General features: G+C 37.4%; 1 protein-coding gene across 1 annotated transcript in view; it reads right to left on the bottom strand.

The window, feature by feature from the left end:
* The window catches only part of LOC311620393 (A disintegrin and metallopeptidase domain 3-like), a 123,526-nt gene that overhangs the window by 42,316 nt on the left and 64,047 nt on the right, over window positions 1–17,163 (bottom strand). The window contains exon 12 of the mRNA XM_084879744.1: window positions 14,985–15,171. Within this exon, the coding sequence (XP_084735870.1) occupies window positions 14,985–15,171 (187 nt within the window). The remainder of the gene's footprint in view (window positions 1–14,984; window positions 15,172–17,163) is intronic.

Raw genomic sequence — 17,163 nt, 5'->3', positions numbered from 1 at the left:
TACCAAGCAAAATAGAAACACATTCATCAATAGAGAGCAGGCATTCACCTCTGGTGTGATGGGGTGGTTGGAGTGGTCAGGGAGGTTGGTTGGGAGTTGAGGGATTGAGCAAAAAAGAAAAAGAAATAGAGAAAGAGAGAAAAGGCAGTAATAAGAGGGAAGTTATGTCAGTAAAGGCCTATCTCAAGAAACAAGTGAAATCCCAAATAAACAACTTAGCATTCCATATTAAAAACCTAGAACAAGGGCCCTGTCAGGGTTACTCACATGGTTCCAGTGTTTTCCATATACGATAGGTTGCTGGTTTGCTCCCTAGTTGTGGCACACACAAGAATCAAACTATTGATATAAATGCATATGTAAGTGGAACAACAAATCAGTCTGCAAATATACCCATTCTGTTTACAGTCTCTTTACAAAACAATGCAAATCAATTGGGGGGGAAAAAAAACTCCCAAAAGTTCCATATAAACCAAACGACCTCTTTCAGGGATAAAAACCATAAATAAGAGATTGTCCATCTGTAAAAACAAAACCAGAAGTATCCCACTTACTTTTTACCTAAATGACAAGAACACTAAAATCCCTCCCTACAAAACTGGTCTCATGCCAAGAAAACATAGTTTATTGGAGAAACAGCATACATATGCGTCTTCTACAATATTGATGATAAACCACTGACACTTCAAAAAGTGAATACTGATCAAAATGTGTAAGAGATATTAAAAGACCATTCAAGCATAAGAAAACCCAAATCATTAAGATATCCTCAATACAAAGTTTTAATTAGCTGTCACTTCCTGATAAAGATGGCGGCTCCCACAGCCAATAAGGAGGGACTATGCAAATTGATGAAACAAAGACGGTGGCACCAGCCAGAACCATAGAGCTGGCTGGAGCAGGCGGAAGGCTTGGCTTCCTTGGTTGCCCCAGCTACCTCATCACTGCTGTGGGGACTGACAGCAGGGAGGAGGAAGTCCCACCCCTACAGAATCAGCCAGAATGCTGTTGGGTCAGGCAGCACTCAGTGGCCTGACAGCCAGGACTCTCATTCACCTCCATTTCAAACCATGACAACAGGGAGATGAGACTATGTCTAAAGAACAACTATTGATACAATGTAGCTCTGCAGCCAAAAGATGCCCGCATTATTGACAGAAAATGTCTGAAGAGCAACATGCATTTGATCTTGAAAGAAGGCAGCACCTGCAACAAAATGTATCTGAAGAGCAGCTATTGGAAAAGCATCTCTCTGAAGCTGAAAAAAGCTGGCATCATTGACAGAAAATGTCTAAAGACCAACATGCCTTTGAAGTTGAAAGAAGGTCGTGGAGATGACAGAATATGTCTATAGAACAGTCATCAACAAGTACTACCAATACTGGTAGGAACTGCCTTCTTAGCGAAAATGGATTAGAAGACGATGCAATTCTCAAACATAGCTGTGGTGGAATGACTGTTAGATGTCAATTTTGCCTATCACTAAATTTCTCTGATGAATAACCATCCAATGGGAAACTTACTTAATGTTGTAGCAAAGGTAAAGTCTGTCCAAATGATATAAATTTTCCAGAATACCCAGCCTATTTAAAAAGATTAATGACAAATGAAGATTCTGACAGTAAAAATTTCATGGTAAATATTCATTCCATAAATAATTCTTTTGCTTTTGCTCCCATGGGTGCAAATATTGCATTGCTATCAGGATATGGGCCATACTGTTTTAGAATACACAGACAAGTTTATCACTGTACTGGAACTTTACATCCTTCAGATGGTGTTTCTTGGAATTTTGCTCACCTCTATATTTTGGATACCAGCCGAAGTAACAAGTAAAAGATTAGCAATGCCTGAAAACCAGGGCTGCTCAGAAAGAATCATGATCAACATCAACAACCTCATGCATGAAATAAATGAATTAATAAAATTGTACAAGATGCTACATGAGGCAGAAAAAGAAGCCCAATCTGAAGCAGCAGCAAAAGGTATTGATCCCACAGAAGTAACAATGGCAATTAAATATGATCATAACAGTGATCCAGGCAGATATAATTCTCCCCATGTAACTGAGGTTGCTGTCATATTCAGAAACAAAGATGGAGAACATCCTTTTGAAAGGGACTTACTCATTCATGGTAAATCCAATCCCAATAATCTGAATGCCACTAAAATGAAACAAATCAGTATTCTGTATCCTATATTAGATGCAATGACATTTCCTATTCTTTTTCCACATGGTGAAAAAGGCTAGGGAACAGGTATTGCATTCAGACTCAGAGACAACAGTGTACTCAACAATAATACTACACAAAATGTAAGGACACAAGACAAACAAATGTAGTATTGTGGATTTCATCTCTCTGTACGGGACACGTTCAATCTTATTTTAAATGCACTAAAATTAACTCAACAGTTTCTCTTGGATTTATATTTAAAAATGGAGGCCAATTGAATAAATTTCATCAAAGCAAATCAATCTAAGCTGAGAGTTGAAAAATATAGTGGTTTGATGGATTATCTCAAATCTAGATGTGAAAATGACAATGTGGCAATTGGTAAAATGATAATACTTCCATCATCTTTTGAGGCTAGTCCCAGAAATATGCAGCACCAATATCATATGCTATGACAATTGTAACAAAGTATGGCAATCCTGACATATTCATAACCACAACATGCAACTCCAAATGGGAAAATATTAGAAACAATTTACAATGCTGATAAAAATTAAAAACAGATCTCATTTGGTAGCCAGAGTTTTTAATATTAAGCTGAATGCTCTTTTAAATCATATATATATATATATATATATATATATATATATATATATATATATATAAATTCAATTTCTTTGGCAAAATAATAACTAACATTCTTATCATTGAATTTTAGAAATGCAGACTGCCTCATACTCACATATTATTGATATTAGATAGTGAATCCAAATTATAAACAGAAGATGACATTGACCATATACTTAAGACAGAAATTCCAGATGAAGACCAGTGTTCTTGACTTTTTCAAATTGTAAAATCAAATATGGTACATGGGCCATGTGGAATACAAAATCCAAATAGTCCATGTATGGAAAATGAAAAATGTTCAAAGGGATATCCAAAGGAATTTCAAAATGCAATGATTGGAAATGTTGATGTGTATCTCAAATAGAAATGAAGATCTAGTAGTACCATTTCTATTGGATATAAAGTTGTCGAAAACACTTGAATTATCCCTTAACCCGTATTTGTGCCTCAGATATAACTGTCATATAAATGTAGAAGTCTGTGCATCGATATTAAAAGTGTCAGATATTTATTTAAATATATCTGTAAAGGGCATTACTGTGCAAACATTCAAATTTCTGAAAAAAGTATTATCAATCATGATGAAGTACAGGACTTCATTGACTATAGGTATGTGAGTGCTCCTGAGGCTGTTTGGAGACTTTTTGCAGTGTAAATTCATGACCAATCTCATTCAATCACAAGATTAGCTATTCGTTTGTCAAATGACCAGAATTTATATATTCACACTGATGATTTTGCTGAAGTTATTGATAGGACTAAAAGGCATAACTCAACTTTGATGGCTTGGTTCTTATTGAATAAAGAAGATTCCGATGCACGTAATTATTATTGGGAGATTCCACAGTATTATCCTAGCTATTGTAATAAAAGAGTAATATGGAAACTGACTATCACTCCAGCACACAAAATGGCCGCCCCCGTGTGATCAAAGATGGCCACCCCCAACAAGATGGCTGACAGGGAAGGGTAGTTGGGAGAGACCAGGCCTGCAAGGGAGGGTAGTCGGGGGTGATTAGGCCAGCATGGGGAAGGCACGTAGGGGTGACTGGGCTGGCAGAGGAGGGCCATTGAGAGCAACCAGGCCTGAAGGAGAGGGCAGTGGGAGGGATCCAGGCTTGCAGGAGAGGGAAGTTAGGAGAAACCAGGCCAGCAGGGGAGAGCAGTTAGAGGCAACCAGGCCTGCAGGGAAGGGCCATTAGGGGCATCAAAACCTGCAGGGGAGGACAGTTAGGGGTGACCAGGCTGGCAGATGAGGGCTGTTAAGGGTGAAGGTGAGGGCTGTTAGAGTGACTAGGCTGTCAGGGGAGCATTTAAGCATCGATCAGACTGGCAGACAGAAGTGGTTAGGGGCAATCAGTCAGGCAGGTAAGTGCTTTGGAGACAGCAGTCCTGGATTGTGAGAGGGGTGTCTGACTTCCCATTTAGACCCATCCAGGATCAGGCCTAAATGGGCAGTCAGACACCCCTCAAGGGGTCCCAGACTGGAGAGGTTGCAGACTGGGCTGAGGGACACCCCTGCCCCCAAGCATGAATTTCATGCACTGGGCCTCTAATCTTAATTATAAAATCCCAGGATTGTAACGACCTATCACAACCAAAGGATGACCAACCAGAAGTCAATGCTATGTTGCCATGCAGGGCAGGGTTCAGTCCCTGGTGGGAATCAGTCAGGTCATGCTTGTGGAAGCCAGTCCCAGGCAGGAGTCAGTCAGGGTGGGAGTCAATCCCGGGAAGGAGCCAAGGCACAGGGGTGTGAGTCCAGGGCAGGAGTTAGGGTGGGAGTCAGTCCCAGGCAGGAGCCAGTCCCACGGGGGTGCCAGTTCCAGGCAGGAGCCAGTCCCAAGCAGGAGTCACGGTGGGAGCCAGTACCAGGCAGGAGCCTGTGGTGATGTTGGGGTAGGGGGAAAACCCTGGCGGGAATCAGTTAGGGTGGGAGTCAGTCAGGGTGGGAGACAGTCAGGGCAGGAGTCAGTCAGGGCAGGAGTGAATTCCAGTCCCAGTTGCACCACATGGGAGTCAGTCCCGGGAAGCAGCCAGTCCAGGGTCGGTGGTGAGGGGAGGTGGGGAGTGGTCAGTCTCAGGACAAGCCAGTCCTGGGAGGGAGTCGGTCAAGGCAGGAGTCAGTCAGGGTGGGACTCAGTCCTGGATCATGAAAAGAGAAACATTAAGAAATAGAAATAAGACAGACCTATACTTCCACATGGGGAGATATTGGCAGAAGAATAGCAGGGAGCCAGAACTCACACCATCTCATAAAGATAATGAACACTTATGCCACTCCACCCCGCACCCATCACACACACCTACAAACCTTGGGCCAAGTGAGGAATCTGGACTTCTATTCTGTTCTTGAAATAATGAGGTGACATCTCACCCTCCCTTACTAGGGCAGTATCAAAGCAAAGCCAGATAAAACATGGTTGAAAATTATTCAGAGTTCCATAATAGTGAAAATTTCTAGGATTCAATTATAAAACTATTTATACAAAGAAGCAGAAAGATGTAGAATTAAATATAAAAAGATAATAGATACTAACACTGACATAGTAGAGATGAAGTGTTATTTGATAATAAGTTTAAAGCAGCCATCAAAACAATCTTTAGCCAAAACCGGTTTGGCTTAGTGGTATAGCATCAGTCTGCGGACTGAAAGTTCCCGGATTCAGTTCCAGTCAAGGGCATGTACATTGGTTGTGGGCACATCCCCAGTGGAAGGTGTGCAAGAGGCAGCTGGTCCATGTTTCTCTCTCATTGACAGTTCTAGCTCTCTATCCCTTTCTCCTCTCTGTAAAAAATCAACAAAAATATATTTTTAAAAAAACAACAATCTTTACATGAGTGATTTTGAACATCCTTAAATGGGGTGGGGGTGGGGGGTAGTACGGCAAGTAAATAAGAAGTCTCAGCAAAGAAAATGAAGCTATAAAGAAGAAACAAGTGAAAAGTATAGTACAGAAGAATATAATAACTGAAATAAATAACTCAGTGAATAGGCTCAAAGCAGAGTGGATGGGACAGAGGAAACACTCAGGGACCTAGAAAATATAACAATAAAAATATCCAAGGAGCATAGAGAGAACATGGGCTTGAAAACAACAACAGGAAAAGATCAGAACCATAGGAACCAGTCGAGTCATAACAACAACAATAAAAGAAAGAATGAAGAAGGAAGGAAGGAAGGAAGGAAGGAAGGAAGGAAGGAAGGAAGGAAGGAAGGAAGGAAGGGGAGGTGGGGAGTGGTCAGTCTCAGGACAGGAAGGAAGGAAGGAAGGAAAGAAACTACAACATTTGGAGTCCAGGAAGAAATTAAGGAGATGGAGCTGAAAGAGTACTTGAAGAAATAATGGCTTAAAACTCTTCTAATTGGTAAAAAGACAGAAATTCTCAATTTTAAGAAGGTGAGCAAAGATAAGATGAGACAAACCCAAAGATATCAACACCCACATCATAGTCAGACTTCTGGGAAATAAAAATAAAAACAAAAACAAAAATATCTTGAAAGTTCTGAATGACAAATAACACTTTATAAGAAAAAAGTAATTCTCATGACAATAGGTTTTCCATTAGAAACCATAAAGTCTAAAAATAAAAGAATTGTCAACAGAGTCCTATTTCCAATGAAAATATCCTTCAGCAATATAGAGAAAATCAAGGCATCTCAGGTAATGAAAACACAAATATAAACAAGAATTGATAAAGAATAATATCCAAATGTCAAAAAATATGAAATATATTCAAAATCATCTATCCAGGTAAAGTCAAACTTATTCCCACATTACTTACTTACCAAGATAACAAATTATCATAAATAGGTTTATGATATTAATTATTGGCAAGTATCTTCAGGATCTGGAACTCTCATTCACTGCAGGTGGTTGTAAAACTTGATAAAAAGGATGCAAAACTGTATCTACTAAATCTAAACATATACCTACAGCATGAGTCATTTAAATTTATTACTTTTATATATCCAAAATAAATGAGCATATAGGTCCTCAAAATCATATGAGAAAGGATGTCTAGCATACCTTTATTGATAATATTTTAAAATTAGAAACAACTTACAAATCTGCCTACAGGAAAATGGAAGAATGGTAGTAAATTCAAATAATATAATACTACACACCTACAGAAAAAGAATAAAATCCTAGTATGAAGAATAATGTGAGTTAATTTCACAGATATTATACTGAGCAAAAGAAGTGAGACACAAATGAGAATACATCATATAAATCCACTGATATGAATTTCATGAACTGATGGCACTATCAATGATTATGAAGGTCAGAAAATTAAGAAATTCTGAGGGTAGTAGTCAGAAAGGGGAATGAAAGAAACTTCTAAAATCTTGAGAAAGATTCTAATTCTTACATTGGTTGTTACTTATGTAAATTAGTTGATTTCTACATTTAAGTTTCATGCACAGGTGGAGTTAAATATAAGTGTTTTCTAGCACTGAAAGTCACTTATTATTTGAGCTTGGTTTCTTCAATTTCAGAGTAAATGCTAATCTCCATTATGTCATAATACCATCTGAAGCTAAATAGTGCCATCAAGATCTAATTCTACAGCTCAGTACCCCTGAAAAATGAAATAGGATTTATTCTAATTAAGAGCTCTGAAGAAATCATGCTACCAATTCAATATAATTCACCAAATATTCTGCATAAAATATCATCTCAATAGAGTACCATTTATGATTCAATAATTGGAATTTAAAAGGAAGTAAAAAAGTAGGTCTTTTGTTATTCTCATAGTTTGTGGACCCAGTAGTAATTCTGATAAACTATTGTAAAAATAAGTGTTTACTTTTTCTACAAATATTTAAATTGTTTTGGTAATACCAAAAGACTATAAAATTTAGCCTTAACATACTTCAATATATTCTTATTGTTAATTTTAGAGAGGAAGGGACAGGGAGAGAAACATAGAAACATCAATAATGAGAGAGAATTATTGATCAGCTTCTTCCTGCATACCCCACACTGGGGATCTATCCTGCAACTCCAGCATGTGCCCTGACCAGGAATCGAACTGTGACTTCTTGGTTCATAGGTTGGTGCTCAACCACTGAGAAACACCAGACAGGCAGCCTAAACATACTTTTAAAAGTGACTGTCATATATTGGAAAATGAGACATTGAAGTATTGTGTAATCCTATATAATAAAAGGCTAATATGCAAATTGGCCAAGCAGCAGAATGGCCTGGCACTATGCCATGCACTGACCACCAGGGGACAGATACACAATGCAGGAGCTTCCCCTGGTGGTCAGTGTGCTCCCACAGGGGGAATGACGCTCAGCCAGAAGCCCTGAGCTGGGCTCAGTGCTGGCAAGTGCAGTGGTGGTAGCAGGAGCTTCTCCCATGGAGAGCGGGCTTAAGCCATTACTTGGACATCCACCAAGGGCTCCTGGACTGTGAGAGGGCACAGGCCAAGCTCAGAACCCTTCTCCCACCAAATGCACAAATTTCATGCACTGGGCCGCTAGTGTGTTTAATAATTATTTTGTGGACAAAACGCCGTAAGGGTGGGAATAAAGTATTAGGTAGACTGTTCACTGTGAGCTTTAGACAACCAGAACGATATTACCTTAGACTTTTGCTTCTGCATGGAAAGGTGCAATAAGTTTTGATTATCTGTAAACTGTAGGAAGCATAATTTATGATACAGTTTGTGAAGCTGCTAAACACGGAGGATTATTCTTGACGACAATATATGAAAAGATACGATTGGCATTGCAATCATCCTTAATATGCCCAAACAACTACAGCAACTTTTTGTATACAGATGTGTGTTTGGATGTCCTTGTGCTACAGAAAAATTATGGGATGATAATAAATCTCATTTTATTGAACATTTCTGTTGGAAATTACACCAAAGAGAAGGTGCCTGTGTGAACTGTGAAATGCATGCCCCTAACAAAATTCAAGAGGTATTCACATTGCATGGAATGAAATGTTCACATTTCATACTTCCGGACTATCCTTTATTAATGAATGCAAATACATGTAGTGAATCATACAAGCGACAACAGACAGAAGTTTTGATAAGTCCTCTGAAAAAAGAACAGTTGGCAGACTTACAGACTTTAACTTCAGCCATCGAAGATAAAACTGTACACCCCAAATGCTTTATCTTGGATGGTCCAGGTGGCAGTGGATAAACATATCTATGAAAAGTTTTAATACATTATATTATAGTTCATGGTGGTACAGTTTACCTACAGCATTTAAACGAATTGCTGCAAAGTTACTTCTTGGTGGAAGAACCTTTCATTCCCAATATAAATTACCAATTCCATTAAATGAAACTTCAATTTCTAGACTCAATATTAACAGTAAAATTGCTAAAACCACTAAAAAGGCCCAACTTCTTATTATTGACGAATACACCATGGCATTCGGTCATGCTACAAACACCATAGACAGATTACTAAGAGAAATTATGAATCTTAATGTTGCATTTGTTGGGAAAGTTCTCCTTCTCGGAGGGGATTTTTGACAATGTCTCAGTATTGTACCACTATATTGTACCACACTACCATGCTATGTGATCAGCCATAGTACAAATGAGTTTAAAGTACTGTGATGTTTGGGGATGTTTCAGAAAGTTGTCTCTTAAAACAAATATGCAATCAGAGGATTCTGCTTATAGTGAATGATTAGTAAAACTTGGAGATGGCAAACTTGATAGTGGTTTTCATTTAGGAATGGATATTATTGAAATCCCCCAGGAAGCTCCCTTTGGAAATAATATATCTATAAATAATATTAAAAATATATCTAAATGTGTGATTCTTTGTCCAAAAAATGAGCAAGTTCAAAAATTAAATGAAGAGAATTTGAATACACTCGATGAAATTTTCACACCTATTTGAGTGTTGATTCAATTGACTCACCAGAGGATGCTTAAAAGGAAAATTTTCCCAGCAAACTTCTTAATGATATTGCTCCTTCAGGAATGCCATGTCATAAATTAAAATTGAAAATTGGTGCAATCATCATGCAACTGAGAAACCTTAATAGTAAATGGGGTCTTGGTAATGGTACTAGATTTATAATCAAAGGATTATGACCTAACATTATCGAAGCTGAAGTATTAACAAGGATCTGCAGAGGCAGAGGTTGTTCTGATACCAAGAATTGATTTGTCCCTATCTGACACTGGCCTCCCCATTTACATTAATTTGACGACAGGTTTCCATGATGCCAGCTTTAGCAATGACTTACTAAATCACATGGACAAACTCTAGACAGAGTAAGAATATTCTTACCTGTACCCATTTTTGGACATGGTTAGTTATATGTTGCTTTCTCTCGAGTTCGAAGAGCATGTGACGTTACAGTTAAAGTTATAAATATTTCATCACAGGGAAATTAGTCAAGCACTCTGAAAGTATTTTCACTCTGATTGTGGTATACAAGGAGATCTACACTAATAAAAGAGAAAGATGCAAATTGACTATACCATCACGACTCCCACAAGCCAATCAGGAGTGAGTATACAAATTAACAAAACAAAATAGCAGGTTAATTTGCATACACCAGCACGAGCAAAGACTGAAGGCTCTGCCCAAGAGAAGATTGAAGATTGAAGGCTGAAGACTTGGCTCCACTGCAGGCAAGGTCCCAGGTGCCAGAGGAAAACCCATGCTGGCAGTCAGGGGAAGAAAGGCCTACTGCACGAATCTTCTTGCAAGGAGCCTCTAGTATTAGAATAAGATTACTCACTTTATCAATAATTATTTACATCACTTTTGTTTTATATCATGTTTTTGTTGTTATATCATTTTGTCATTATTTATTAATTTATAAAATTATGTATTATTTTCATATACATTTTACTCATTTCCTTTCATCTCTCACATTCCTATTATAGAGAAAGTGCAAATAGCAATTTTAAAATATTTCCTCTAATTAATTCCCTTTCAAGGTGCATGAATTTTGTGCATCAGGCCACTAGTATACATATATACCTATTGACACAGCAGATTCACCTAGTGGTATACACCCTTGAGAAATACAGGCACGTGTATAATAGCAGGGATGTGCAAAAACAGTCATAACTGCATGAATTTTAATAGTCAAGGAGTAAGATAAATTTAAGTTTTTGTGAACACTAAAAGGACATGTTTAATATTCATAAAATTAATAATAAGAACAAAGAAAACAATTGGGTTATATCTACTTTAAGGAAACTGATAAACATGACAAGTACAATATTGGGTGAAAGACTAATTTACTAAATGATATAAACCACATGATTGTAAATTGTATAAAGGTAGTAAGCAGTCAAAAAAACACATTGCATAAAGATGCAAAAAGCGGGATGTAAAACTATGATGAACAGCAAAGTAATGATATAATTACCATCAAATTCTATATGATGGTTTTAGGGAAAGAGGCATGTTATTGAGAGAGGACACACAAAGAACTTCTTTGGTATCAGTATAATTTCTTTTGGCCTAAGTGTAAATTATCCAGGTGCTTATAATTCATTACACTCTCCATCCATATTTCATATACTTCCTTCATGTGTATTATCGATCATAAGGAAATGATGAGAATGAAAAAAATTTATTACTAAACAATCATAGGTAGAGGACTTCCCTTCAAGAACCTTTGTCCTAAAATATAGTGTTGGGAAATAATTTTAGAAGGAATCTATGACATATATAAAAAACTAAAAACGAAACAAAGATGGCGGCATAGGTAAACACCTAAACTGATGCCTCCCACAACAATTTCAAAACTACAACTAAAAGACATCATCCAGACCCACAGGAAGGCTGGCTGAGTGGAAGTTCTACAACTAGAAGGAAAGAGAAAAGCACACTGAGACTGAAGAGCTACAGGAGGCAGAGGTACTGAGATGCACGCATGAGCACAAAAAGGACTGGCAACTGAGTGTGCAGGTTGCTTTCTCAAGTGGGATGGAGACAAAAGCTCCTGACTGCTCTGGGTGAGATTCTGGGGTCCCAGACTCACATGAGATGAAATTGGATTGTCAGGAAAGGTAAAAGCACACTGAGACTCAGAGGAACTGCGGAAGGCATAGATACAAAGGTGCATATGTGGAGAGGGTGAGCAACTGATTATGCAGCTGGCTTTCTCAAGCAGGAGGGAGACGAAAGCTCCCAACTGCACTGAATTCCATTCCGGGGGAGAGTCTGGGGACCCAGACTCATTCAGGGAGAAAGTGGACTGTTTGGAAGCAGATGGAAACTCAAGGGCAGCTTTCCCTCAGAGGTGCTTGCAGTAATTACCATGGGACATTGAGACACAGGGGCCAATTAGGACAGGGCTGACAGGAAACCAATGCTGTCTGCTCCACCGTGATATTCCGCCCTATTCAAGGTGAGCACAGAGGCTTTTGCAAGTCTTCTCCCATGAGGGTGTCTCCAGCAGAGAAGTTCTCCCAGCATAGACACAGCTGATCCTCACAGTCAATTGGCCTGGAGGCCAATTCTTCCCAGTTATACCAACAATCAAGGCTTAACTACAACAAGACTGTGCACCCAGCCCACAAAGGAGTGCACCAAGAGTATCCACCTCAGGTAACTGGAGAAGCTGGACCACTGGGCCCCCTATAGGACACTTAGCATTCAAAGCCACTCTATCAACTCAGGGAAGCAGCCAAAATGTGGAGACAAAGAAACAGATTACAAATGAAAGAAATGGAGAAAAGCAAACAGCTGGATATAGAGTTCAAAACCACCATTGTAAGGTTTTCCAGGAATTTTCTATAAAATGCTGATCAATTTAGCAAGACCCACGAGGATATGAAAAAGAACCAACTAGGAATTAAACATACACTGAATGACATAAAGAACAATGTACAGAGATCCAACAGTAGACTTGAGGATCCCAAGAATCAAGTCAAAGATTTGAAATACAAAGAAGCGAAAAATACTCAACTGGAAAAGCAATAAGAAAAAAGAATCCAAATATATGAAGACAGTGTAAGGAGCCTCTGGGACAACTTCAAGTGTACCATCAGAATTATGGCGGTGCCAGGAGAAGAAAGAGAGCAAGATACTGAAAACGTATTTGAAGAAATAATGGCCAAAAACTTCCCCTACTTGGTGAAAGAAATAGACTTACAAGTCCAGGAACCACAGAGAACCCCAAACAAGAGGAATCCAAAGAGGACCACACCAAGACACATCATAATTAAAATGCCAAGAGCAAAAGACAAATAGAGAATATTAAAAGCAGCAAGAGAAAAACAGTTAATTACCTACAAGGTAATTATGACTGTCAGCAGATTTCTCAACAGAAACTATGCAGGCCAGTAGGGAGTGGCAAGAAATATTCAAAGTGATGAATAGCAAGAACCTACAACCAAGATTACTCAACCCAGCAAAACTATCATTCAGAATTGAAGGATAGATAAAGAGCTTCACAGATAAGAAAAAGCTAAAGGAGTTCACCACCACCAAACCAGAATTATATGAAATACTAAAAGTATTCTTTAAAAAGAGGAAGAAGAAGAGAAAGGTAAAGATAAAAATTATGGACAACAAATACATATCTATCGACAAGTGAATCTAAAAATCAAGTGAATAAAAAAATCTGACGAACAGAAAATATTGGTGAATATAATAGAATCAGGGGCATAGAAAGGGAGTGAACAGACAATTCTCAGGGGGAAAGGGATGTGGGGGTGCGGGAAGAGACTGGACAAAAATCGTACACCTATGGATGAGAACAGTGGGGGGGTAAGGGCAGAAGGTGGGGTGGGAACCAGTTGGAGGGGAGCTTTTGGGGGGGGGGGAAGAGGAACAATTGTAATAATCTGAACAATAAAGACTTATTAAATTAAAAAAAATAATAAATAAATAAAGGAATGGTAGGTAAAATAAAGCAACCATGTTTCAATGTACTTTTTACTATAAAGTGTAAGGTAACAGAAATGAAATATTAACAAACATTGTATATAAACTAGTTGAGTAATAAACACTGTTATTTTGGAATAGGTATGACAGATACGGTTAAACGTTAAATAAGCATGGTAAAAATAAAAATATAATAAAAATACTAATCACAACAATGTCTAAGGTAATAATCTCATAAATAAAATACAGATTAAATAATAAATAAAAAAATGTAGATATTGAAGGTAATAGTATAGAAACACCAAATGATAATAGAGAAATATTGGGGACATGATAAATGAAATGAATATAGTGTGTGTAAATTGATAGAGACAGAGACAGAGACAGAGATAGTGATGGAGATAGAGGTACATATGTCAGACTTTAAAACAGAAAGCAGCTTTAGAGATGAGATGATTCACTATGTGACAGTGCAAATATCTAGGAATGTATAACTATTGTAAAAAATTTATACCATATAAAACAGCTTCAAAATATAAAGAATGAATTAAGTAAATTCTAGTGAGAAGTAGGCAAATATAACTGTATCATTGGAGATATCAATATAATTCCTCAAGTGCTGAGAAGTCAGACAATAAAAATTAATAAAAATAGAGATTTTGAGTATTTTCTTACATTTGTAATGCAAACAATTTATACAGAATTTTTCACTAATAATTAGAGTCTTCATATTTTCTAGAAAATCTATATCATTCACAACATCACAATGGCTAAATACATGAAGACAGTCACAACAAAATTCATTGATTAATTATCTTACCAAGCATAATTGAGAAAAAGATAGTAAGAAATAAATATAACAATAATTAATAATGCATTATGATTTATTCAATTCTGTTCAATGAAGTTAAAATAAATGAAGTTCCCCAGATGCAAATACTGAAATTAAGCGATGAGGAGGTAAACAACATAAATTGTATAACTTTGGGAACCAGTACTCACTTGGGAAGAATTCAGGAGATGATTTAGGAGACTATGTTATTGTGAGTGCTAGTTTTATGAAACATAAAGGTGAGTGTTGCTACTAATGGTTGCACAACAAACAGAATTGTATTTAATCCACGCTGCATTCACTCCATACTAAAATTCTTCAAATGTTTCAAATTCAGGAAGAGTCCATACTCACATGCCTAATATCTCCAGATCTTAGATAGTTGATGAAATGGTGCAACATTTGACAAAAAGCCCTTCCCTTGTGTATCACATCTCTATTTATAGCACTATCTGATAAGCAGAAAAACAAGGCTTTAGCTATGCCATTGATGATTGACACTAACCTTTTCAACGCCACAATCACATTGCTCTCCTGATTCCACAATTCCATTGCCACATAGTTCTTCTCTTCCTTGGACCACCACTTTTGAATTGGTTTGATTCTGAAGACATTCCAATTCAGGCTGTGAAACTATACGTTTAAATTCATCCACGCTGCAATGGCTAAACAACTTTACACCATGGGAACGTCTAAAATTAAATTACATTCTTCAGATAAATAGAGTAAAATCACTATCAAAGTAACACTGTTCAACATTGCACTATTAATTCTGCACAACTCCAGTTAGAGAAAAACAAGAAGGAGGGGAGAGTGCTTTGATTTTTTAATACAAGTCATAGAAAATTAAGCAATGAGTTCATTTATATTATAATTTAACATAATGGAATTGTAGTAGAATGCAAGTAGAGAAAGTTAAAGTGACATGAGTTATAATATGTTAAAATACAAGTGATTGACACACAAAAGTTCTATTTAAGTAGATGAGTCAATGATGTCTGAGCTCTCAGGTCTGAGTTTTTTAGAGATCCCACACTGATAATTTACTTTAATTCTGTATTGATTGAAGTATTACATATATGTCCTTATTCCCCCATTGCCACCACCCTCTCCACTCATGCCCTCACCCCCTAGAGTCTGTGTTCATTGGTTAGGCTTATATGCATGCATACAAGTCCCCTCCTACTCACCCTCCCCTGCCTTCCATCTGATGTTTGAGGGTCTGATCAATGCTTCTCAGTGTCTGTAACTATTTTTGTTAATCCGTTTATGTTGATCATTTTATTCCACAAATGAGTGACATCCCTTTGTTAATTTTATTTCCTCCTGCAAGTACTTTATGAGGTTCTTATTTTGTTAGTGAAATGAACCCACCTGTTTGTATCTTTGGTGTGTTCCAGTTTGGGAAATGCAGAATATGCTTTTATGCTTGTTTCCCTCTTTATTTTGTCAGAGACTTGGGGGAATTAAATTTCCATGCGACTTTCTTCTTCTCCCTTTTCTTAAAACATAGTCCTCCCTAAGTATAGAGCCATCCTCTCTAATTCTAATATTGTCTTCCTTTCAATGACAAGCCCACAAAGCTACATCTTTTGGCACTTCTTTAACTAGTTTCCACTTCTTTCTAAATGATCTGTCCATGGTTTTAATTTCCATCAGCATGCCGATGGCTTACACATTCTAGATCCCTTGTCTTCAGAGACCCAGATCTATATACTATGCACTTAACTCTAATAAATGACTCAGAGCCCCCGATATAGCATTTAAAACTGCCTCAGGATTTCCCAATTTTTCCTTTCCTAAAACATTTGCCCTTTTCACTGTTAGGTTGTGATATCCAGTAATCTACAAATAATTCGTGCCATTTCTTTTTCTCTCAATCTTAATAAATTGCTGTAATTATAATGGTCATCTCCCCAATATTATTATAATATTTACCCTCTGATGTATTATGCATTTATTTTAAGATAATTTTTATTAGCCATACTGTGTAAAGCAATTAAAAATGTGGTTTGCTACACTGATCGTATAATCCCACCTCTCATATCATGATTACATGATCAGGCTCTTTCCTACATACCCTATGTTAGTTACTCCTGGACTTCTTCCTCTGACTCAGTGTTCTTTAGCCTCTTTGCATTTCACTTCATTTTCCTTGAATATATGTCCTGATACTCTAACCTATGTCTCTTGGTTTTCATTGTTATCCCCCTTCCCCCTCAATTTCCTCATAAAAGTCTGTTTTATGAGGAAATTGTAGCCATTCAAATATCACTCGCCTCCCATCCCTGAATGGTATTCAATAAGTTCTTTAGGTAAATAGATTCATTCCTTCTCTTCAGGCCCCTACAGAATTATTTCCTCGGACACATTACTAGTATTAGAAAGTTTCCTCTCCCCATGTATTCCCTATTTACCTCCTTCTGGGCATCTGTCGCAGTATGTTTATATTTTGTTGATTCTATGGCCACTTTTTTCTTTCCTGTCTCTAAGGCACTAATATACGATATTTAGGACTTTACTTACCTGGTTCACCATTGGTAAGGCAAGCACACAACCCTGCAACACAGTCATTGCTCATTACATTTTCAAGATGAATAAATAAATTTCACTTCAAGATGATAGCCACCCCTAAAAAGTCACTAACAACAAATTCTTTCTCTGTGGACTGTCACATTGAATAT

Source organism: Pipistrellus hanaki (genome assembly GCF_964339955.1).
Source record: "Pipistrellus hanaki genome assembly, chromosome: 3".
Classification (NCBI taxonomy): domain Eukaryota; kingdom Metazoa; phylum Chordata; class Mammalia; order Chiroptera; family Vespertilionidae; genus Pipistrellus; species Pipistrellus hanaki.
The sequence above is the reverse complement of the archived record's forward strand: the minus strand, read 5'-3'. Positions and strand labels throughout refer to the sequence as shown.